General features: G+C 38.0%; 1 protein-coding gene across 1 annotated transcript in view; it reads left to right on the top strand.

Annotated features, from left to right (window-relative positions):
• zdhhc17 (zDHHC palmitoyltransferase 17) overlaps positions 1-26473 on the top strand; it is a 60842-nt gene that overhangs the window by 10432 nt on the left and 23937 nt on the right. The window contains exons 2-7 of the mRNA XM_079817968.1: positions 16097-16200; positions 17202-17324; positions 17672-17749; positions 24784-24928; positions 25606-25670; positions 25768-25930. Of these exons, the coding sequence (XP_079674094.1) occupies positions 16097-16200; positions 17202-17324; positions 17672-17749; positions 24784-24928; positions 25606-25670; positions 25768-25930 (678 nt within the window). The remainder of the gene's footprint in view (positions 1-16096; positions 16201-17201; positions 17325-17671; positions 17750-24783; positions 24929-25605; positions 25671-25767; positions 25931-26473) is intronic.

Below are 26473 nucleotides of genomic sequence, written 5' to 3'. Positions count from 1 at the left end.
TAATCTTACCACGCTACTTTATTTCACGTCAGAATTCTAGATCTGACGAGCTGACCGTACATAAAATAATTGGATTAAACCACTCGATTAGTTCTTTGATGCCTTTATGACATTTATTGGATCTTTTAAGTTTGAGAGGAATGGACTTTAAATGCATGGACAGAAATCCCTCCGGTTTCATAAAGAATATCTTCATTTGTGTTTGGAAGTTAAACGAAAAAGAAGTGATGGTGAGTACATGATGACAGAGTTTACATTTGTGGTATCTAGCCTACATTTGTAAATTTGTGTTTGGGTGAATTATACCTTATAAATAGGCCTACTTCAGCAAGTTGAGCCTTGGATAAAACAACTCTTTATTGCGAATCATATAGTTTCCATCAACAATACATATCGTCACATTTTTATATCGCGATATATCGCTACACCCCTATTAAATACTAGCGTATATTCCATCGAAATGCTGCTGCTCCGGCCGCCTCTTGTTCCTCCATCATCCGCAACTGTTCCTCGCTCATACGTGTAGCCACAAGCATCGGAATCGCGCACCAGATCTTCAAAACTAGCTTCCACCATCGTGGTTGGCCTACTACTCCGCTTTCTCCACAGGGCAAGAGTCTGTTAGCTTAGCCTCATCCTCTGGCCAAAAAAACCTCAGATGACGCTAAATTACTATTTTTGCGCCATCTGAGGGTTTTTTTCCAGACACAAAATACAGAAATCTCTCGTCTCTGGGGGATATGAAGGAGGTAAGCACGGTCATTCGAATATACTACCGGGTTTCTACTGATACAACGCCTAATGCTAATCGCTGAAGTAGCCCTTTAACTTATCCCTTAACCCTTAAAGACCTAGAACATTTTTGGGGCGCCTGACTTGCCTCTACTTTTTTTTGTTTTTCTCACCCATTCTAGCAGTTAGCATCAAGTGTCCTATATCATTTTAAACAGGAGAACATGAAGTTTCCATCTAGCTCATTCAAAGTCCCAATTTTACATTTATTTAATCTGAGAATGAATTAAATGAATCGAATTTTAAGAAAAACGGCAGCAAATATTTAGTTTTTACTGTGAACTCAAACAGAACTTCATGAAGTTTGGATTTTTTTCCTGTATAAAGTTAGACTTGGTTGTTTTAGACTTCCAGATGAAATTTTGTCTAAATGTAACAATCCCTCATCAAGTTATATCCATTTATCATAATATTATTCTAGGCGTTTTTGAGTGAAAACAGGTGTATTTTATTAACTGACAATGTAGATGTGTCCAAAAAAGTTCAGGGAGTAAAATAAATAGAAAGATTTATATATAATAACACAACACAAACACAAACGGCTTACAAATAGAGAAATATACTGACTTTTGTGAGCTGTGTTCTGTGAGAAAGTGCTCTGCATGCTTTTTCATGCACGCAAATGCACACCCACTTTCACGTTGTCAGAAACATGTGATTGGTGGTTCAAAAGACCAAACACTATGTTTATTGGTTGAGAAGATGACAGTTTCAACAAATCTGGGCACGGGAGGGGTGGGACTAATGATCAATAATAGTTTCTGTTTGGCTCAGGGGAACAACCCACATGCGTTTCCTTGACGAATCAATGCTGCAGATTTTGATGACGCATCCACGCTCACTACGGAGCCTCTGAATAATCAATCGCAAGAAATGTGACTTCTGAAAAGCTGAGATTCTCCTCTTTATGGTGCATTTTACAGCATACAGATTGGATTAGCGGTTTTAAAGTTATTAACCCTCAGAGCCCGACGGCATCGCCCACGACGTCACACGGCACCTCCGATAAATATCTATATTATTTCATGAAACTTGTATCGATTTTCTTACCGTTTTTTTCCAGCAGAAAGCTAACGAGCTAGCCATCACGGGGGTGTCTTTGGTGTCTTTGTAGCCTTTACAGAAGGTTTTCTATCCAGCCTGGAACATGTGCATCTTTTTGGAGTTGTTCAGCAATAAATCAAAACGCTTACATCCAAGATATATCCACTTGATGTCCATAATTTATACATTTTCCGCCATTTTTGCCGCTAGCGCGATGCTAGCTGCCATTTTGGATGAGGGTTTGACCAATGACAGGCTGATCCGTCATCCACGTTGGTGTGCGTCATTACGCATCAACCACAGCTCTGTTATTGTTGATAGAGAGACTAGTGATAATAGTCTAAATAATAATAGACTAGTGTTGAGGAGAGAGAGAGAGAGACGCGCTGCAGTTTTTAGTAGTTTTGTGGAGAAAGTTTGAGGAAAAAGTTTGAGGAGAAGTTCCTGATAGGAACTGTTTTGAGGCTTGGCACCAGTAAATATCCAAAATCCAAAGAGGCCAAAAGCGCCTGGACTTTTTTTGGAAAAATGTAAATAGTTTTGGTTCTGTATAAGTTATCATGTTTATTCCTGAGTTCCAGGACTCCAAAGACTTGAACAAACTGTTTTCCAGAGGAAATATGCTTAGCTTTTATTTATTTGTGTGTGTTTTCAATAAATATTTGAGTGATTCAATTTCCATTTTATGTTTTCATTTGTCTTTATGGTCCCATAACTTATTTTACATTCAGGTGACATCAATGCAACACAAATATACTGACAGAGCAACTTGTCTTGAAAAAAAAGAGGTGTGTCAATTGTCTGTGCTCAACAGGGTTGATGTTTTACAAGCTTTTTTAGTAAATAACACCAGGCGGAAAATTAATTGTAAAAATACCCTTAGGTCTTAAAGGGTTAAACATTTTAGAACGATAGTTATTTTTAGCCGCGGGCGGCTATTTAGGTCTTTAACTTGCCATGCTGGCAAATAATCGACGTGAATTATATAAATCGTTTTAGTACGGCCATTGAAAACCCAAAGGCCAACCATGTTGCATAGTAAAGCGATCACCAATAGGATAATTTTAGGTGGGGATTGTAATGTAAACACAGATATCGGATACCAGTCGTGTCTAGAGTGAATGTAAGCAGATGGGACAAAAAAATCAGATATGGTCATAAGATCAGATCTGTGCATTGAATGCAGCCTTAATGTCTTCCTGTAGTAATAGGAAGCCAAGCATCTCAGTGTGTGTCACATGGTCCCTCAGATGCTGTAAGCACTTGTTTCCTCACTAGGCCCGTATTGAATTAGACCAACTGCTCTCATACCAGGCACAAATATATTGAATGAAACATCCAAACGCCTTGATAAAGGCCTGCCGGTGATGCTGAATCTCCCAGCTGCTCGTTTCACTCGGTGGGCCGACTCTGATCCGGTGGCATGTCTTGCATAACATCATTGTTTTTGCTAATTCTACATGTGATATAACACATCCAAGTGTGCTTTCAGATTGATCGGCGTGAGTTAAGAAGGATGTGCGGTGTGTAGAGACAGCTCAGCTCAGGATTGCTCATGAGATCTGTTTCTCTGTTGAAGTCTGTTCGCTAAAATGGGACATGATAACCTGCATTAACACTAATGCTATGCGTATGACTTATAAATGTGGATTAAGTGCACATCTGCTAGCGGTGAGCTCCTCAGTTCAGCCCACCCTGCTGAAATTTCACTATTACAGTGGTTTAGAAAGTTGGCATACTGTACTAACAAATATATACTGTATATATTTGTGACCCTGGACCACAAAACCAGTCATAAGGGTACATTTTTCATCGTCTGAATAAATAAATTGATGTATGGCATGTTAGGATAGGACAATATTTTCCAAATATTGAGAAAATCTCCTTTAAAGCTATCCAAATGAAGTCCTTAGCAATGCATATTACTACTAATAATAAATTATTGATATATTTATGGTCGAAAATGTACAAAATGTCTTCATGGAACATGATCTTTACTTAATATCCTAATGATTTTTGGCATAATACAGGGTCACATTTAATATATAACAGTGGTCGACTGATATATCAGCAGATATTTTACATTTTTGAATGAACCCTTAAAGACCGAGACCGCTACAAAAGTCAGTATATTTCTCTATTTGTATGTAGTTTGTGTTTTACACCATTTTCACTCAGTATATTTTCCTCAATTTGTATTTGAGAAGATTATTTGCACCGTTTGTTCATTTACACTCATTATATATTTTATTGCCACAACTTGTGACATTGTTTGCATTTGTTTTTCATGTTCAAATGATAATATATTTCTCTGAAGAAAAATGTTTGCTTCAGTGTTCTGTTATTATTATTATTATATAACAATCTTTCTATTTACTTTACTCCCTGAACTTTTTTGGACACATCTACATTGTCAGTAAATAAAATACACCTGTTTTCACTCAAAAACGCCTAGAAGAATATAATAATAAATGGCTATAACTTGCTGAGGGATTGTTACATGTAGACAACATTTCATCTGGAAGTCTAAAACTAAAAAAATCCAAACTTCATCAAGTTCTGTTTGAGTTCACAGTAAAAACATCACATTTTTGCTGCCGTTTTTCTTAAAATTCTATGAATTTAATCCATTCTCGGAATAAATAAACGTAAAGCTAGATGGCTAGATCCTGTTTAAAATGATATATGACACTTGATGCTAACTGCTAGAATGGGTGAGAAAAACAAAGAAAAGTAGAGGCAAGTCAGGCGCCCTAAAATGTTCTAGGTCTTTAAGGGTTAATACATTTTTATTCATTTAAAAATATCCAGTTATCGTTATATCCAGTTTGCTGTCATATTCATGTCATGTCGCTGTACTGTATGCAAAATTAAGCTTTTTTTTTTTTTTTAAGTTAAAACAGTTTTTTTCATATTGGTTCATTTTACAATTATTTCTAATTTAGTAAATATCTACAATACATCTACATTTAATTGCAGCTACCAAAATAAAATAGTGGAATATCATATCACCCATCAAAAATAATGTTTTAATGCTTGCTACATTGCATTTTATTTTGACGAGTAGCATCCATTTATCATAATGGGTTTTTAATAATATTTTTTTTAAAATGTGTCTTTAAAAAAAAATAAAGTTAAAGAGAGGTTAAAATGTGTGGTTGATATTGCTTCTGGTTGACTTGTTGAGCGCTTTGCATTGTTTGGAAATGCATTGTGCATCATTCAGTAAAGACAATATTTACCATAGTCAAATCCTAGGTTGTTATACATTTTAAATATTTTCAACTTACTGATTTTTTTCCTGCTGTGTTGAATTCAGAGGTCATAGGTTTTCAGCAGAGCTATGGCTGTATGTTGTGATGAATTATCAACTCTCACACCAACTCGGTGTGTGTGCTTGACTTGTACTGTTGGACTGACCTCCTGAAGATTTGTCTCAGCTGTCAGTTTGTGTACCACCTTCATGCAGATTCTCTCATTGTGGAGGCTCTGCTGTTGGGCAATTGTGGCATTCAGATGATCTCACTAGGGTTTTCTCTGGACGTGTGGAGTCGTGTGTAGGGATAAATCAAATGGATTTTTTAGTGCCGATACCGATTTTTTTTCATCAGCCTTAGCCGATGACCGATACGGGCTGCCGATTTTATTGAGCCGATATTTGGAGCCGATACTGCTTTTGCTCCCTCAATTTACAACATAAAAATGACACAATGATCAGGATGATAACAATTTAAAATTTGCAATTTAAAAAAAGGAACATTTATTGAAATAAAAAAAACTATATTTAACAAATAGTAAAAACAGGTGAGGCAGAACAAGAAAAAATAAGTTCAGTGGTGAAAATAAATTCTGAAAATAAATATTTAAGCATTAATATAAGCATAATAAAGTGTACACTGACTGTACTATACTTAATTTTAAAACTATTTAAAACCTAGTCATTTAATGGTTACCCTCTAAAAAATGCTGGGTTAAAAACAACCCAAGTTGGGTTGAATATGGACTAACCCAGCAATTGGGTTGTTTTGACCCAGCGGTTGGGTTAAATGTTTGCTTAAAACAACCCAATTGATGGGTTAGTCCATTTTCAACCCAACTTGGGTTATTTTTAACCCAGCATTTTTTAGAGTGTAGGTGCACTTAGGCGGCGCTGCACTAATTGCTAATGGGGGTGTTTTCAGAGCAGCCCTGTTTCACAGGTAACAGTCTGCCTTCAGAACATCCCCTTGTTTTCACTTCTTTTGGATTAGCCCATCCAACTGGAGAAGAGAGACCGATTGGTTAGGGTTAGGGTTAGTTTATATCTGTATCACAATATAAACACTTATATCGTGATACAGTTTTCAGCCATATCGCCCAGCCCTATGACAGGGCTTCATATTTAGTGTTCGTGGGTGCAGGCTCTTGCCTGAATTATGATTGTGCTGATTTATTACTGACCTGTGTTACTCTGTCCAGCGGTCCACCGGTTTACTAATGAATTTGTTTAGTGCTCCATATATAAGACACTTATTTTAAGGATTAAATGCTACTGATTACAAATGCATACTGTCATCTTTATATATGAATCTCTGGCCTGTGTGTGTGTGTGTGTGTCATCTCTGCTGGCCTGGCATTACACACACACACACACACACACACACGCACGCGCGCGCGCGCGCACACACAGCGGGAGCTCAGTGCGTTTGCCAGGACTCCCTTGTGTCCTGTGGGTGTTTTCTGTTTGCCCTTTATATCTGTTTCAAGCTTTTGCTAGAAGGCATCTCATTTTACTGTGTTTTTACACATCTAATTTAAATTCGAATCTGAATTTATAAAGTAGACAAAGACATTTTTTTTTTATATATATTAGGGATGCACCGAATCCCGATTTTTGTGGTTCGGCCGAATACCGAATCCACTGGTTAAGTTTCGGTCGAATCCAAAACCGAATACCGAATCCTTCTCCCATCCTCAGTCCATTATCACAGTAAACACATTAACGAAGGGATGCTATTGACCATTTAACCGTTAACCGAAAGTAAGAACTTTGACAGATTAATACTACCAGTTAAACGGTTTAAATGTTTTTAACCAGGGCTGAAAAACGGAAAAAAATATCAATCGGTTCACTCCAAGCAGAATCGATATTTTAACGTTTCCGTTTTTGCGTTCCTCATTAAACATTACTGTTCCGAAAACGGTTTGATTTGAAAAAATAGCGGTTAATAACGTTATTTTAAATTAGCCTATACTTTAAACAAATATGTATAAATAAAGACTTATTTTCACTCAATAATAATATAACGCATGATAATTAAACTTGAATATTTATTTCATAACATTTTTAAAACCACAACAGAAATACATGCATTAATTACAAAGCATAAACAGCGGGACAACTATTGACCTGTTTTAATGGAGCGTAAAGTGGCCCTCTATATGCCTAATTCTTTTCAGAAGAGTGATAACATTCTTTGTACATAACTTTTTTTTCAACACGACTTGTTTTAAAAATTGCATGAATAAAGAATAAATAAACTGGATAACCATTGCTCTTTTAATGCACCGTCAACTGCTAATTTCAAAGCAAACACTGCGCAACACGTCCTTGCATCACATAATCAAATTCAGTCAGCTAATAAAGCTTGATCATTTAATGCAATATAACATACCATTTAGTACGAAGCATCAACCGTCTATATAGAAAACATTGACCTGTCCTGTATTGGCAATCTGAAAGACTATAGGAAAAACGTTTGATAGATGCTAGTAGCCTACTTGGATAGGCTTAAACGGAATCCATAAACTAGCCTAAATCAGTCTATTTGAGCTTAAAGTCCGCACTGCTTATTTAAACATACGAAATGTCCTCCAATACCTGCGCTTTCATTGTAGACCTCAGTGGGGAAAGAAATGTACTTGAGGCATGAAAATGCGCGCACTATACTGACTTGCGTTACCGGTAGATTCATAGACGACTGGTGCGCGGGCATTTCACTCACGCTTGATCCGTCAACGTCACATGCTGTAGCTACTACTTTATTCATTATTGATCACTGCCAAATTAAAATATTAAAGAGAACGATAAAATAACGTTATTAACCGGTTAATGGTCATTTCAAATTAACGTTTCTGTTCAGAACGATTCAAATTGTTTTTTATTTCGTTTTTGTTCCTCTTAAAATTTGGTTCGTTTCCGGTTTTCGTTTTCGTTCCTTGAACCGGTTCAGAGCCCTGTTTTTAACGCTTTTTTGTTTTTGTTTTTTGATGCATGGTTAAGAAAAATATGCTGTATAGCATTATTTGTTCACTCACGGAGCGCGTCGACATGTGCAACCACAAACCAGACATATCTCGCAAAATGAAGAAATGGAAAAGCTTACTATGTGGGACCATTTCGACAGAAAAATACAGCAGTAGTACAAGCTCCTGACTGGTGGAGAGCAGATGAACGGCGCTTCCCGAGGCTGGCCGCTCTAGCGAGGCGTTATCTCTGTATCAGGGTTTTTCCTGGGTCAAAAATGGTCTTCGGTGGTGGCTGACAGACATGGTCATCCGCACACACAGTAAAAAAAGTACTCTACCTACGTGATCTGTGAGCGCAATACTGACAATACATTTAAAATAAATGCAAATAAACCGTTTGTAATTTTTGCTTATCTTATTTTGACATCTGATATTATGTATGATCTCTACCTTGATGCTTGTTTCTTTTGATCCTCAATTTTTACACCATTTACTGATAATTGTTTTGACATAATCATATCAGTATTAAAAAGTAGCATTAAAAAAATGAACAAATAGCCTAATTTTCTACCATAATATGCAATTTAGTAAAATGATCAGCTAGCTAACAACTTTGTTCTGGTCTCACCTCACTCCAGTCTACACTAAATTATATTTCACTACACATTGTCAACATAAATTAGCTGAATGACTGTGGATGATTAAACTAATTCTTACTATCCACTCTTGCTAAATTGGGTAAGCACACTTGTTCTCATTTCAGACGTGTTCAGAGTAAATTATTAAACTGATTCGTGAGTTCAGTGTTGGACGGATCAGTTGTTCTAACCAGTCGTTAAAATGATTCGATTCAAAGGAGTCATTGGTTTGCGAATCGGACATTAGCAGACGCGTTGTGTGCGAATCCCGTCTGTTACAACATCGCGAAAGATTTGTCAATACAGAAAACACTTCATAACTGAATATAATGTTTTCCCGTTTATTGAAAGTATGGTTTATGTCAGCTGGTCAGAGAAGAGTCAACATTTTTTGAGCGCAGTTCACACCCAGCGGTAATTCAAGGAAAAAATTGTCCGAATGCGGCACGTGCAACATGGATTCGGTCTTCAGACCTTTTGATTAACATATGAAATATATGAGCCAATATGTGAAATATGAGAAGACATAGACAGAGAGAGAGAGGGAGAGTGTGCGCGCGCGGGGGAGTGGCTCTCTGCTCGTTCTCTCTGTCACTCCGTTAACAGGGCTGTATATCAAGTGCAAAAGTCATCTATTCTACATCACTCATAAATAGGGGTGTAACGGTACACGTATTCGTATTGAACCGTTTCGGTACAGGGCTTCCGGTACGGTGCACGCGTGTACCGAACGGTTATGAATGTAATGTTTAACAGTTAACAGTCGGCTTGTTGTAAGCGCGAAACACACTTCAATCCGAGTTCCCACACGAACATATTAAGTATTCAGTCCATATTATCATGAAATTCAAACTATAAATGACGTTTTGATGCTCTTTAATGTGCGTGACTGATCAGTGATCACTAAACACAGTTCAAGTGGCCGCGCGGCGCGCGCGCGTGACCGGGATCATTTGTGAACGGTGCACGCGTCGAACGGTTATGAATGTAATCTTTAACAGTTCACTGTCGGCTTGTTGTAAGCGCGGAACACACTTCAATCCGAGTTCCCACACGAACATATTAAGTATTCAGTCCATTTTATCACGAAATTCAAACGATAAATGCCGTTTTGACGCTCTATGTGGCGTGACTGGTCACTGATCACAGTTCAAGCGGCCGCGCGACGCGCACGCTCGTGAACGCGATCATCTGTGAAGGCGATCGATCATCTGTTACTAAAGATTCAAGAATAAACATGAATGACGATCTGAAGGTATGCTGAGGATACATTACAATTTACTGTCATGTATATATGTGGTGTAATCGCTAAATCAGTGTTTCAACTGCGGAAAGATGTCAATATAACTGCTTGTGAACTAAACAATGTCATGTAACGTTAGCATCACATTTACCTCAGGCAGTCATTCAGTGTCCACAGAATTTTATTCACTAGAGAAATCAACTCTTTCGCTAAATATATGCTCTATATTAGCCGTTATATTCATTATATTCTACTTAACCTGTTAGTGATGTCTTGATTATTTCATGCATGTTAAATAAACCTGTCATGAAAATGACAGACACTGTATATAAATTATTATATTTCAACAACGATTTGGAGAAAAAAACTATTTTATAATTAGATTTAGAAGTTAATGCAAAAACTGCCTTATGTGAAGTTTACATATTTGCACACAATGTGTTATTTGAGTGTTGATTATTATACCTAAAAATAAATAGCAACTGAATTTAGGCTAATAGTTTGGGCTCTGTTGTGAACCTTTAATATTAATGTACAAGTAAGGGCTCCCTATATAATTTACAGAAATATCTTAAATAAACTTTTAGATATAATTTAATTCATTCAAGGACACTTTTTTCTCCAGTAAACCACTGTTAAATATAAAAAATAAATAAAAAGCAATTTTGTAAATCTGCTGTACCGAACTCGTACCGAACCGTGACTTCAAAACCGAGGTACGTACCGAACCGTCAGTTTTGTGTACCGTTACACCCCTACTCATAAATCACAATAACTCCTCAAATAAGGCTTTGGCGGGACAAAAATTTGTCTTGGCGGCGGCAAAAAAAATTTAAATGCAGGAAAAACCCTGTGTATTCCCGGGGCATCAGTGCCATCTGAAGCCTTGTTTAAGGCTTTTAATAGTGTGGTTTTTGTCAAGTTTACTAAAGTAAACATTGTCGCGTATGTTCTTCTCGCCGCTGTTTCCTGATGGTTTATAGAAAAATTACCCCGAGTCGTCCTCTGTCGTTTAAAAGAAGAACACAACGGAGAGCGCAGGAGGCGCGCGCTGCGGAGACAGAAGGATTGAGGTTGTTTTCTGCCGCTCCAGACTAGGGATGCGCGGTATACCGGTACTGGGAAAATGCCGGTATGTATTTTATTTCAAATGGTACGATATCTAGATTTTGCTCATTTCGGTATATGCTGCTGTTCCGAAGTTCACCGCTAGGTGGCAGTGTGCTACCCAAACTGACATGAAAACGGCAAATGTGGCGCCAGAGGAACAAAATGAATACAGCAGTTGAATATCACTCAACACGTCCAAAAGGAGTTAATAAAGAGAGAAGTAGAAGTGAAATTTGGAATTGCTTTGCTTATAAAACTGCTGAAGAACCATCAAACCTTGCCAAGCATCTGCCACTTGCCCATCCTGTCTTGTACAAGACATTAAGAGATCGACAGGTGAGGGCATAAATCAAACGATCTAATTTAGACATTTATTTTCTTTTAACACTGATCAACGTACATACATAAGATCGTATCGTTTAAATATAATGAAATCTCCAGCGTTCGTTTCAACCAATGACGTTTGGATTTCATAATATTTGCACACATACTATTGAACTATATTTGCGCAAGACATAACCAACTGTGTTTATGTGACTGCTCACTAAAGATGGACATTTGACATAAGTTTGTGTGTATTTGACTAAGGAAAAACAACTAAATTAGGAATGCGCAACGCTCTTTAGGCTTGTGTGTTTGTTGTTAGTATGAGCACAAAGAAAACTCACTCTCTTAGCTCCCATCCCCATGTATGACGGAATGCTATAAAATCGCTCGCATGTTCAAATTGGCAAGATTTAAAAAGACGTGGGCAGTGATTTCCGTCAGCTGTCCCGAAACGAAAGCATAAGTTTTGAATCGGAGCGTGCAGATTGCTTATATAGTGCAGGTGTGATGTCTTTTGAAGCTAGAAGCAATTTTCTCATTTTGAGAGCTAAAGAAAGGGTATATTGCTGAAATCACTTTGCACAAGAAAGTTTCCAAATGGCTGATTTGATAATCTTTGTTGATTCATTTAATAATAAACATTTGCGTTAATTTCCCGCGTTATAAACCTCAAACCTGCGAGAGTGAGTAAAATTATGCGCCAAAATTCAGACCCTGCATGGTATCGATTTAATATCGGTACTTCGGTATTAGATTGTGGTACCGTACCGAAGCCAAAATTGTGGTATCGAGCCATCCCTACTCCAGACTAACCCACATCACTTAGACATGTCACCTAAAAAACAAACAAACAAACAAAAACCATACAAGGTGTGGATTGAGGTAGCCTAGGCCTTCTATTTTTATTAAAAATAAATAAATTTAAAAAAACGATTCCGGTTCTTCAAAGCTTACGGATTCAGTGTATTTTCGTTTTGTCATCTTAATTTGGTAATTATTAAAAGCAGCACTAGGTAACTTTTCAACCTTTATAATATATTTTCAAGACTCTTGTGATGATACATCGACTTACAATAGGTTGAATGACACGTCTGCCTCAGCCTGACAGGGTCTGTATCGTTTTTAATCGTACTTTTAAACTTCGGGTTTCGGGTAGTAACCCAAGAACAAAAAGAACTACAAAATTCGACTGCTTTACGGCATATACGTCACTTCCACCACCACCCGCACTTCCTTAAATTCGGACGTGCGAGCCCAACTATCATTTGTTTGCCGAATGTTATAGTCATGGCCGAAGCAGCACAGAAAAATAAGAAAGCAAAGGTTTTGTCGGAGGAAAGCAAAAAGAGGAAACGAGAAAGTGATCGGATTAAAGGCAGGACGAGGATCAACATTGGATCAGCGTTTGCTCGTTGGCGTGAGCTGAAGGAGGAGGGGCTACATTCTTGCAAGTAAATACATATGATACGACGTACAAAATCATATTTTAGGATACCTAACATGTCTGTGATATTGGTTTATTTGTCTTGCCTCAAGCTATAATGCAAATCGATTTTTCAAATTTGCAGATTCATCTAGGGTAGCTTGATATTATAATATTGACGATATATGGTTATTACCAACCACTCAAACATTGAATTGAAGTTTCATATAGATTCCGTAAAACGGTAACCAATAGACTAGGCTACTATAATGACGCTGGCTTGTAAACGTGAGCATCGCAATCATTTGGCGTTTGAAAAAAATAAAACCCATGAAAGTATATTCATATGACATGCTGAAACATATGCCACTGTACCTGGGATGAAGACATTTCACATGCGACGCAAGCAGAACACCTGCATGTAGGGATGTGATGGTGAGGAAATTTTGCCACCGGTTAATTGATGTGTGACAATACCGGTATCACCGGCGGAGGCTTGTAAATCACTAATTCTATCTAACCGAAAGTAACATGCACACGACCGCTCTGAACTGAAAACGCGCCAGTGCGCACACACCGTGAATGACAGCTCGTCTGTAAATGCGCGCTCTGGGGCCATGGGCGCGTGCGTCTCAATCAGTTCCCTAGTTCAGTTGTCAGGGCACTGATCAAGCATTGATCAGTCTATGATTGAGATGCACGCCATGAATGAATAACAGTTAGTCCGTAAAGCCTTGTTACTCGACGCGCCCGCACAGGTGCGCGCTGCAAAAATAAATGCGCGCAGTCAGCGTAGCGCGGAGGCTCGCACTGCGGAGCCAGGCGAAAGTAAACAATGCACGCTCTGCATTTTACTTTCGGTTTTGAATTAGCGCCAATTCGGCTGCGGGTTGCTTGAATTGTGGGTTCATTAGCCTATTATTTTTAATGAAAAACACAACAACAAAACAAATGACAAACTCCCCTAAATAGGCGTTTTTACGTTTCGCTTTGAAACTAAATCTTCCGCGATCATCTCAGTCAGCTCCTCACTCTTAAATCTGAGGAATGACTCCTGCCGCTGCCGAGACTCACGGTCGGATCCTGCTTTATTTAGCAGAGACGTTCAGTTTTTATTTGTATTGTCTGTTCTCTAACTGAACTAAATTATTTTATTACTATAAAAAAAATCAAAAAGACGGTGGGCGGTGCCACGGTGGGCAAGTGATGTAACCGGTGTTGAGTCTGGACACCGGTAACACCGGCAACACCGACTATCGTAGCAAGCCTACCTGCATGTGAACTCCATAGACATGTGAATTCCTCCTGCTGTGTTCAGGGCTATCATAGTTGTCATGTCAGCAAATGCTCGTGCGATGCATCCTCTGATGTAGAATGACAGTTTACGACAGTAGTAGAGGACCATACTGTTTCCCGACTGTAGGGGGACCCCGAGAGCAAAAAATACCTAGTGCTGCTTTAAGTGAAAAATATTTAGTGTAGGCCTATGTATTTTATTCTTTTTATTTATATTTTATCTGATCTATATGCGGCTGTTTTCACAGTAAAATAAAATACATTTTGGTTGCTGTCTGTAGATTCCTTCATGCACAACTCTGATGTTTCATACGCAAATGTTTTGACAGCGGCTGTTGTTTAGGGTCCTTGTCATCACGAGACAAAGCGGCATTGCAAATTGAACATGTAGCTCGACTTTAATCGCCTTCTTTTGACTTAAAGTAGCATAGCCTACTGCCACGTTTTCTGTTCATGAGTTCCATATATATATAGAGAGAGAGAGAGAGAGAGAGAATATGTAATAAAATATAAAATAAATAAATAGATATTCTAGAGAGAAAGAAATTCTGGATGTTTCTGGATGTCCACTCTGAAAAGAGTTTGGTGTGCATGATAAAGATAAAGGTTCGGGTCAAAATGGCTCAGGTCATTTTTGGGGTTTCTATCAGACATCAGCATCCCTTGGGCCTTTAATACAATAGACAGAGACCCTCCCCACCAATCAATAGAGCTGAAGCTTCTGGACATCTGCTGGTCATCAAACACCCTCCCCCTGACCTGTGAGCACATGCAGTCTGAGGGGGTATTAGTCTAATTATTATAATGTTAGACAAAGTTTCTTAAACAGAAACAGGTCAGAAACATTGTCTGCCTTCTTTCTGATGGTTAGTATTAAACTGACTGTTTTTGCTGCTGTACTGTTAAGTTGATGCATTAATAGCATTTGTTATGAATAGCTAACCTCCATTAAAGGGTTAGTTCACCCAAAAATGACAATTATCCCATAGTTTAATCACCCTCAAGCATCCTCGGTGTATTTGACTTTCTTCTTTCATCCAAACACAATCAGAGTTATATTAAAAATGTCCTGGCTCTTCCAAGCTTTATAATGGCAGTGAATGGTACCTTAGATTTTGAAGCCCAAAGAAGTGCATCCATCCATCATAAAAGTAATCCATGTACGGCTCCAGGGGGTTAATAAAGCCCTTCTGAAGTGAAAGAAAAATATCCATATTTATAACTTTATAAACTATAATCACTGGCTTCCGGTAACGGTCGTAATCGAGTCGAATGACCTCTGCTCTGACCCTAATAAATTATGGGATAATTTTCATTTTTGGGTGAACTAACCCTTTAAGATGCTTCACTTAAATGCTAAAACAGTGAAATTCCCAAATATTAATGACAAGAATTCCAAGTTATGTTAATGTTTTTTCTATTAAAAAAACAAAAAAGGCTTTGTATTGTTGCACAGCGGTTACGTAAGTGCATTTATTCATTGACCAAATTCATGTTTGGATGTATCGCAAATATCACAGGCGATTATGTTTAAATAATCGAGAGAAGCAGAAATTGCGATCACCATTAAAATATGATTAATTCTGCAGTTTCCTAGTTTCAATAAATGCATGGACTGTTGAGGAAGAAATTAAAGGAGTTGGTGAGGAGAGAATAAAGTTTAGCTATTTAAAAATCAATTAATTAATCAAATTTATTTAATTAACATTCAACTAATAAATAACTGAGTTGTACAAGCATTTAAATGGCACATTACGCATGTTTCTACTCCAGTTTGCATTGTCACACAGCACATCAAACTCCTGTTTCAAAAGATCCTGTTTTCCATGATACAGCCCTTTTTCGGTTTTATTTCAGCAGTGTGTGTTATCAGAGACGTCACCATGGAGACTGACTGTATGTAAGACACGTCGTGTCCAAGATCCTCTGTGTCATCCATCACTCCGTTCGCTCTCGAGATGATAGAGATGAACTGACTTTGTTTCTCTCCCGCAGGAAATTAAACCCCAGAGTCACTATAGCCATGGCTACACCGAGAGCGTTAGCCGCAAGAGCCACGTGGACGACTACAGCACTTGGGACATCGTCAAAGCCACCCAGTGAGTCTACACACACATCTATCTACACAAATATCCCTAGTCTAGAAACATCTAAATATTTAAAGGGTTAGTTCACCCAAAAATTAAAATTCTGTCATTAATGACTGACCCTCATGTCGTTCGACACCCGTAAGACCTCCGTTCATCTTCAGAACACAAATGAAGATATTTTAGTTGAAATCTGATGGCTCTGAAAGGCCTCCATTGGCACAATGCACTTTACACTCTCAAGACCCTTAAAAGGCACTAAAGACGTCGTTACAAAGTCCATCTCACTACAGTGGTTCTACAATAACTTTATGAAGTGATGAGAATAGTTTTTGTGCGCAAAAAAACCCTAAATAACGACTTATATAGTGATGACGATTTCAAAACACGACCTCATGAAGCTTTGAAGCGTTATGAATCAGTGAGTCGAATCATGATTCGGATCGCGTGTCAAACTGCTGAAATTTGGCGATTCAAACTGCTGAATCGACTCACTGATTCATAACGCTTCGAAGCTTCATGATGCCGTGTTTTTAAATCGTCATCACTATATAAGTCGTTATTTAGGGTTTTTTTGCGCACAAAAACTATTCTCGCCGATTCATAAAGTTATTGTAGAACCACTGTAGTGAGATGGAAATTGTAACAACGTCTTTAGTGCCTTTTAAGGGTCTTGAGAGTGTAAAGTGCATTGTGCCAATGGAGGCCTTTCAGAGCCATCAGATTTCAACTAAAATATCTTCATTTGTGTTCCGAAGATGAACGGAGGTCTTACGGGTGTCGAACGACATAAGGGTAAGTCATTAATGACAGAATTTTCATTTTTGCGTGAACTAACCCTTTAAATATCATCAGAGAGATGTCCATTGAGAAGCCGGGTTCTGTCCTGTATTGTGAGTGAACTCAATACACTGTACATTTGACACTGTTGTTTTTGTGTTGGTGTTGTTTAGGGAAGTTTCTGTTGTGCCAGTGTTTTTTATTGTGTAATTTGAGCTGTTTGTGTGCCTCAGGTATGGCATATTCGAGCGGTGCCGTGAGCTGGTGGAGGCCGGATATGACGTGCGCCAGCCGGATAAAGAAAATGTCACACTGCTGCATTGGGCGGCAATTAACAACCGCATAGACTTGGTCAAGTACGTATCTCTGTGTCTTATTTGTTTATTTTAGACACATTCTCCTTCCTCTACTGGATCTGACAAATTTCCTAGCTAGTTTTTTCCCTCCCGTTATTAAGACACCACATACACAGAGGAATTGATAAGAGTTATTTCTCTGTCAGCATTCAGACGAGCAAAGAAGCACAACCAGTTTGAAATTTCCATTACGTTTGTGTGTGTGTGTACGTGTGCAGATCCTACACTTAATGAGTGCCTGCTCTGTCGCAGTCATTCATTTTGCACTGCTCTCTTTTGCAACTGTATGATAAAGATGTCTCATTCAGATGTCCACTCATTTCCTGAATGCTGTCTGCTCTTCATAGGCATTACATATCAAAAGGTGCTGTAGTCGACCAGCTGGGAGGAGATCTCAACTCTACACCACTACACTGGGCTACAAGGTGACTGATTGCAGAACGGCCCGTATATACTGTATACTGCTTACTATCTACCAAACAATTAATTCGTATACTAAAATGAATGATGTTAGATGTCCTCGTATGTGTTGAATGTTTAATTCGGTGAGTGCCATCCAGTTGCTATGAAAATAAATCAGGATAATTTGTGTCAAAAGGAATTTTCTGGTTCATTTATCACACTGGACATGGCAGCTCAAGTTGAGCACTGTTGCTATTGTTAACTTAACAGTCCTTCCAGAAAAATGAGGCTTTTTTTTGTGATTGTTGCGGGTAAAAATCCTTGATTATGCAGCACGTTTTCTTAAAAAATGCGATGGAAAATGTGGGATATATATGCAATTTTATGCGATAAAATTTCAGGAACTTGCAAAAACTGCGGTTTGATGAAAAAGAGAAAAAAAGCACTACTTCGCAGAAAGTGCTGGGAATATTTAAGCTCTCATCTTGTTTTATTGAAGACCTTAATAAACACACGGCTCAAATTTGCAAAACATTGAGTCAAACAAGTTCTGTAGCTTTACAAAAGGAATATGCTACAACTTCTGAAAAAATGAATCAATAACTTCCTGTTTTACAGAGGTAGCTATACAAAACAGACATTTGAGTGCTTCCAATGCACAAAGTGCAATCTCTTAAAGGGTTAGTTCACCCAAAAGTTAATTAATGACTGACCCTCATGTCGTTCGACACCCGTCAGACCTCCGTTCATCTTCGGAACACAAATGAAGATATTTTAGTTGAAATCCGATGGCTCAGAAAGGCCTCCATTGGCACAATGGTCTTTACACTTTACACTTACTCAAGACCCATAAAAGGCACTAAAGACGTCGTTACAAAGTCCATCTCACTACAGTGGTTCTACAATAACTTTATGAAGCGACAAGAATAGTTTTTGTGCTAAAACCTAAATAACGACTTCTATAGTGATGACGATTTCAAAACGAGGCATCATGAAGCTTCGAAGCGTTATGAATCAGTGAGTCGATTCATGATTCGGATCGCGTGTCAAACTGCTGAAATACGTGACTTTGGCGATCCAAACACCTGAATCAACTCACTGATTCATAACGCTTCGAAGCTTCATGATGCTGTTTTTTTAAATCGGTCAACACACCGGGAAACTGCTTTGCGCTGTCTTTTGCTGTTATTTTTGTTGGCAAATGGGAATTAGCGTGCTTCATCATGGTTTCACCACGGGGTTTGCAGCTTTTCGATGACATTCACGTCAGGTAATTACGTCACTTCAAAACGTTCCCATGGCAATAGGAGGAAATGCTCTTGTGTGAAGTAAACAAACATTTTTCAACTTCCTGCTAATATATCTGACTTTTTTGCAACGAAAATGCAGGGATTATGAAATCATGCTAGCCCCGCATATTTTGCACGCGGAAATAGGCAATTTACGCGGCGAAAGTGCGGCGTATTTGAAAAAATGCGGCCCCCGCATAATTATGCGGACTTTGGCTGATTATGCATTTATTCATGCGATCGCATAATCGCGTTTTTCTGGAGGGACTGACTTAAAATAAAACTAATAAAAAGCATTTTTCATAAGTGAAATAAAGCTGATATAAAATATAAATGTTAGATGATAGACTTAAACTTTAGAAAAGTAGAAATGCTGCCTTGGCAACTAACTAAAATTAAAGTTTAAAGGGATAGTTCACCCAAAAATGAAGCAATATTTAAATCAGTTTCTCACCCTCATATCGTTCCAAACCTGTAAGAATTTCATTCATCAGAAACACAAATGAAGATATTTTAAATGATTTCTGTCCCTCTATTGACAGCTACACAACCACCACTTTGACTCTTTAAAAAGTTCATAAAGAGATCGTAACACTAATCCATATGAATGGAGCAGAAATTTTCTGAAGAGACACGATCACTTTATATGATGAACAGATTGAATTTAGGCTTTTATTCACATATAAACATTCATCAACGCTAGTAATGGGCGATATAAACGGTATGCAATACAAACGATACAAAATTGGCCTACGATAGAGATTTTAATCGCGATAATGCATGTTGATGACGCGATCTACCTGTGAAATTTAGAGCCTCGAGCTGCAACGCATCATCGTGTTCGTCATCTTGAGTATACATAGCTGAAAGCGAAACAGAGGAGCTGGTGAAAAAAAACTGGTGCAACATCCATTATTTGGGCTTATAATTAATTTAATTAATATAATGTTAATTTGGTTCGCATTTAAGCCGTCCGACAAGCAGCAGTAAACTATAATCAGTAGAGTGTGTGGGACAGCTCCGGCTAAGACATACGCTTTCAGCTATGTCGATTGTTCGAATATTCCTATTTAATAATTGTTCCATCAATACATCATCCTCAATAAACCCGTCTCCGGCGTGTTGCCTCCGATCTTTCGAATATTGCACTTTAATAATTGTTTCATCAATACGTCATCCTCAATAAACCCGTCTCTGGCGTGTTGCCTCCAATCTTTCGAATATTGCAATTTAATAATTGTTTCATCAATACGTCATCCTCAATAAACCCGTCTCTGGCGTGTTGCCTCCAATCTTTCGAATATTGCAATTTAATAATTGTTTCATCAATACGTCATCCTCAATAAACCCGTCTCTGGCGTGTTGCCTCCAATCTTTCGAATATTGCACTTTAATAATTGTTTAATCAATATGGCAACTTCAATAAACCCGTCTCTGGCGTGTTGCCTCCAATCTTTCGAATATTGCAATTTAATAATTGTTTCATCAATACGTCATCCTCAATAAACCCGTCTCTGGCGTGTTGCCTCCAATCTTTCGAATATTGCAATTTAATAATTGTTTCATCAATACGGCAACTTCAATAAACCCGTCCCTGGCGTGTTGCCTCCGATCTTTCGAATATTGCAATTTAATAATTGTTTCATCGATACGGCATCCTCAATAAACCGATCTCCGGCGTGATGACTCCGATATTTCAGTTATTCCTAGTTAATAATTATTTAATCGACACATCATCCTCAATTAACCCGTCTCCGGCGTGATGACTCCGATATTTCAATTATTCCTATTTAATAATTATTTAATCGACACATCATCCTCAATTAACCCGTCTCCGGCGTGTTGTCTCCGATCTTTCGAATATTTCGATCTATTATGACCTCTGACCTGTAAAGTTTCCAGAATAATAATCATACGCTGTTTGTTAATTGGCCAGAGGAGAACTGGCACCCCGACTGAGCCTGGTTTCTCCCAAGGTTTATTTTTCTCCATTAGGTCACCTGATGGGGTTTTGGTTTCCTTGCCACTGTTGCCTTGGCTTGGCTTGCTCAGTTGGGGACACTACATTTTTCAACTAAATATCCAAATAAATCTAATTATTAAACTAAATTAACCATACAAACTAAATTACTGATATAATTACTAATCTAATGCCCACATTGTCACTGTATTATAATTGAAATGAGCTGATGACATCACCGTTTTCTCCGGAACGGCTATACGGCTGAATCAAATTCTGTTGCATTATTTTCCTGTTTAACACTGTGAAGCTGCTTTGAAACAATCTTCATTGTTAAAAGCGCTATATAAATAAAGTTGACTTGACTTAAGAGAGGTAACACGACTAATCTGTTCTACCACCTCAAATAATTGCCTAATACTGGAAGTATTTCCCTAATTCACAGTATCTGTTCCTTTATTATTATTCTTTGCCTAATACTGAAAGTATTGTCCGTACAGTGTCTCTTCCTTAACTAAAAATACACCAGTTTTTCCTGTTCTCTGCATCTTGGGTGGCATTTGAGAACCAAGGACTTTCAAGCAGAAAAAAAAAAAAACAAGCTGATGGCTTGCACGTACTCTCACAGGAAGTGACGGCCGAGCTCAGTATTTTAACTGAATAATGCGGTTTCTTTCTCGCAAAACCTTATAGTATGCCTCCTGAACACTTTCCATATATGGCACGCGTCTCACTGTATCATTGCGTGATACTTTTGTATCATTTTTGTAAAGTTTTAGTCTGGTCCCCATTCACTGCCATTAAATGGAGGAGCGCGTACAGGACGTTTTTTAAAATTTCAACTTTTTCTTTGTTACAGTCTCTGCGGCTAGTGTACTTGAATTTTATTTATCTGCAACATTATGTTGTATGATAACAGTTTTACACAATAAATGTTCTCAAAACTACATGCAACGTTTCTTTCTTTCTTTAAAAAATATAAATACATTTAGCAGTTTGGCTTTCCTTGGGGTCTTTGTAACGCAGGGGTGTCCAAAGTCCGGCCCGCGGGCCAAATGCGGCCCGGGGATGAATTTCAAACGGCCCGCAGCGTGTCTATTAAAATATATTATATGTGGCCCGCCACAGATCATTTACAAATCGTGCAGTTTCACGATGTCAACGCATGGTGGCAGTACTAGATTTTAGGCCAAGGAAAACGCGCCCAAAGCGGAACGAAACAGCGCTGCTTGTGCTCTGCGCTCGCGAGCTCTGACTCTGAACCACAAATATGTTTACCTGCTGAGTGTCTCGATCACGTGCCCACTAAACAGCCAATGAGAAGTGTTCGAGTTCAGCGCTGAGGTCTCCGGTACGAGCTGCGAATCTCTCTGTGATTTAATTAATTTAAAAGCCAGTTAAACAGCACTGACTTAATCAACAACACTGACGTGCAAATCAGATGAGCCGATTCAGTTAAAATACTTTTCAAACAACAATTCACCAACATTTATCATGGATTTACTGTGGTAACGCTACCTGTAACCGTGGTAATTTGTCAGAAATGTAGGTTAATATCTAATTTTATTTCATTTTTAATGTAGACATGTATTAAATAAGCAATAAAGGCCAAATTGCAGACTATTTTTGTCATAAACTTGCATTTATATTTATACGTTTTTAGACTAAATACCTTAAAGCCATTCTAGATATAGGGTTTTTTTTGTTTGTTTTTTTACTTTTTGCTGTCAAAAATGCTGTCATTTAGTATTTTTGTCTTGTTTCTAGTATAAATATATCTAAAAATTCTTAAATCAAGATTGTTTGATCATTTACGAGATAAGTTAAATGACATTAGATATTTTTTCTTGTTTTCTGGAAAATAAAATGAAATTGAAGTGAGTTTTTGGTTAAAACAAGCAAATAAATCTGCCAATGGGGTAAGAAAAGTAATGTTTCTGTTTGGAATCTTGTTTCTGTCCCAAACAGAAACATGATTATTTTTCTAATCCATTGGCAAATAATTTTGTTTGTTTCAAGCAAAAACTAGATTTTTTTCCCCCAGGAATCAAGAAAAAATCTGTAATTTTCCTTAGTAAAAGCCTCTTGATTTAAGAATTTTTAGATATTTGGACTGGAAAAAAGACAGAAATACCAAGTAAGAAAAGTATTTTTTGTAGTGTGGTTTTACCTGTGGTGATCTAAATAGAGCACTTATTAAATTTAAATAAGAATAGAGTTCTAACTCAGTAATAATATTTAAATTTCACCCATTAAAACTTCTTGGTTGATGAAAGTTTTACAGATATTGTTAAATATCTAAACATTTTCTGTGTCCTATAAGCTACTCTACTGTCAGCTCAAGCTTTTGTCAAATCTGTCATGTTTCCAAGAAACAAAACATGTCATATTTTATATATATATATATATATATATATATATATATATATATATATATATATATATATATATATATATATATATATATATATATAACAGGCTGCAGTGTGTATCGCAATATGGATTTTAGGCCATATCGCCCATCCCTAATCAACGCGAGGCAATGAGAACCAATGAGGTTCATTCTCGTGGCAAGCAAATACGGTTGAGCTTCTGTTTATGTTCACTGATCAATGTTTATATGGGAATAAAAGCCTAAATTCAATCTGTTCATCATATAAAGCGATCGTGTCTCTTCAGAAAATTTGGACTGAACCGCTCAATTCATATGGATTAGTGTTACGATCTCTTTATGAACTTTTTAAAGAGTCAAAGTGGTGGTTGTGTAGCTGTCAATAGAGGGACAGAAATCATTTAAAATATCTTCATTTGTGTTTCTGATGAATGAAATTCTTACGGGTTTGGAACGATATGAGGGTGAGAAACTGATTGAAATATTGTTTCATTTTTGGGAAAATTTGGACATGAGGGTGAGGAATTGATGACAATTTTTTCTTTTTTGGGTGAACTATCCCTTTAAGTTGAAGTACTAAATTGACAACAACTAAAGCCATGTTTCCACCGCGGGAACTTTCCCCAGACGCAGGAACCAGGGTCTAAATAAAGTTCAGGGTAAAGATTTCCCCCTCAAAACGGCCCTGCTCACGAGGTTCAGGAACTTTCGGGGGTGGGACTTGGGCGCTGAACATGCTGATTGGTTCACGCAGCATTTTATCTCAACCTAAAATTCTGTTGCGGTGCGTGCAGTAAGAGTTGTTTGCTATTCGAATCAACAATGGAGTTTAAAAAATACGACGATGGACTGATGACGAGGTTCAGGCTTTATTATTCTTATATGTGGAGGACGAAATCCAGTGGGAACTGGAAAGTCACGCGCAGTCCGACGTCAACGGACTAATCTTCACGGTACTTTAGACCGCGATGGAAACACAGACAGCAGCAGGTCTGGGGCAAAAAGAGTTCCTGGGACAAATTGTTCCGGGTTATTCCGGTGGAAACGAGGCTTTAAACTGAAAAGTTCATGCTAAATAGGTGATAATAATAATAATAAAAGGACAAAAGCACATGACAATTAAAATGAAAATGAACTGAAAATATGAAAATGAAAGCTAATTCAGAATATTAATAAATACTATAATAGTATATTTATACTAAAGAGCATAACATTATGATCTGTTGTATACTGTGGATTTCATCAAAATTGGTAAATCATGCAGATATTAAATGCATACTGTGCATACCGCAACAATAGTGTATGTTTGCCAATACCGTGTGTTTGTTTAGAGTTTGTGTGATGTTTTATTAATTCACATCATAAAGCAGGGGTTAGCATGTGAATGACACCTCTCATCTGCTCTCTCTCCTGCAGACAGGGCCATCTCTCCATGGTGGTGCAGTTAATGAAGTATGGCGCTGATCCGTCTCTCATCGATGGGGAGGGTTGCAGTTGTGTGCACCTGGCCGCTCAGTTTGGACACACCTCCATTGTGGCTTATCTCATTGCTAAGGGACAGGTACGCTTGTTTATGTAAAGCCCCCTCACATAACATGTGGTCTCATCAAAACAAAAGCTGGCTGAATCAAAGCCAGTCAGAATACCTTTGATTCATTTGTAGCTATTTTGAGCCTGTGAGATTTGAATGTGGGCGGAGTTACCAAGGAAAACATGATGGAAATAGAAACCAAGCAACCAACAGAGTCATCCAGGGCTCGTCAGTGCGATTGTTTCCCTTGTATTTGCGACTAAAAATAGATGTGGGCGAAATGTAAAATGTATTTGGGAACACGTGTGCAGATAAAATTTATGAAATTAAATAAGTCTCAAATATCCTGAATGGATTTCATCTATTTGAGTCAACATCCAGCAATAGTAAAGCATAAAATAAGTCATTTTTGCATTCTAATAAATGTAATAATTTTGCTATAAATATCTCCATGCATCCCTTTATTAAGGAATAACATATTGTTTCAAGTTCCTTGGGGAAAAGGGGCCATGTCATCACTTAATACTGTTTTTTAACATGTACCACTTGATGCTTTTTGTCCTGCTTAGTCCATTTCAGCCTGCAGGGGGCGTTTATGACATTTCCATCCACAGCAGTTTGACCTCTAGGAAAGATATTACATGAAGCCATTGCGTTTGATCTCAGCCTGATCATACTTTTAAGTCTTTTTTTGTGTCGTCCTCTAGGATGTGGATATGATGGATCAGAACGGCATGACCCCTTTGATGTGGGCGGCTTATCGGACACACAGGTGTGTGTGTGTGTGTGTGTATTGTGAGAGGAAATGTATTTTTATGCCATTGTGAAATGTAAAGCTAATAGGTGTGATCATCTGTGCTCCGCCACAGTGTTGACCCGACACGGCTGTTGCTGACGTTCAACGTGTCAGTGAATCTGGGTGATAAATATCATAAGAACACGGCTCTACACTGGGCAGTTCTGGCGGGAAACACTACGGTCATCAGCCTGCTGCTGGAGGCCAATGCTAACGTCGATGCACAGAACATCAAGGTAAAGTCCAGAGGGCCACACCAACACACTAGGGGTGTGAATCGTCCCTGGTCTCGCAATTCAGTCCGATTTCGATTATCATGTCAACGATTCGATATCACGATGCGTAGCATCCTCAATTTTCAATATTACTGCACATGGATACAGTTTTGTCAATGAATACAAGCAGTCAGAAATATGAACTCCCTTTTTATTTAATCTGATCCAAGAAATATACTTCCTGAATATAGCAAACATCAAACACAACTTAAAGGGTTAGTTCACCCAAAAATGTAAATTCTGTCATTAAAGGGTTAGTTCACCCAAAAATGAAAATTCTGTCATTAATTACTCACCCTCATGTCGTTGGACACCCGTAAGACCTCCGTTCTTATTCGGAACACAAATTAAGATATTTTAGTTGAAAGCTGATGCTGAGAAAGGCTTCACACAGGCCTCCATTGGCATTCAGTACATTGACACTTCCAAGATCCATGAAAGGCACTTAAAACGTCGTTACAAAGTCTATCTCACCACAGTGGCTCTACAATAATCATACAATGC

The sequence above is a fragment of the Gobio gobio genome (assembly GCF_949357685.1).
Source record: "Gobio gobio genome assembly, chromosome: 5".
NCBI lineage: Eukaryota > Metazoa > Chordata > Actinopteri > Cypriniformes > Gobionidae > Gobio > Gobio gobio.
The sequence above is the reverse complement of the archived record's forward strand: the minus strand, read 5'-3'. Positions and strand labels throughout refer to the sequence as shown.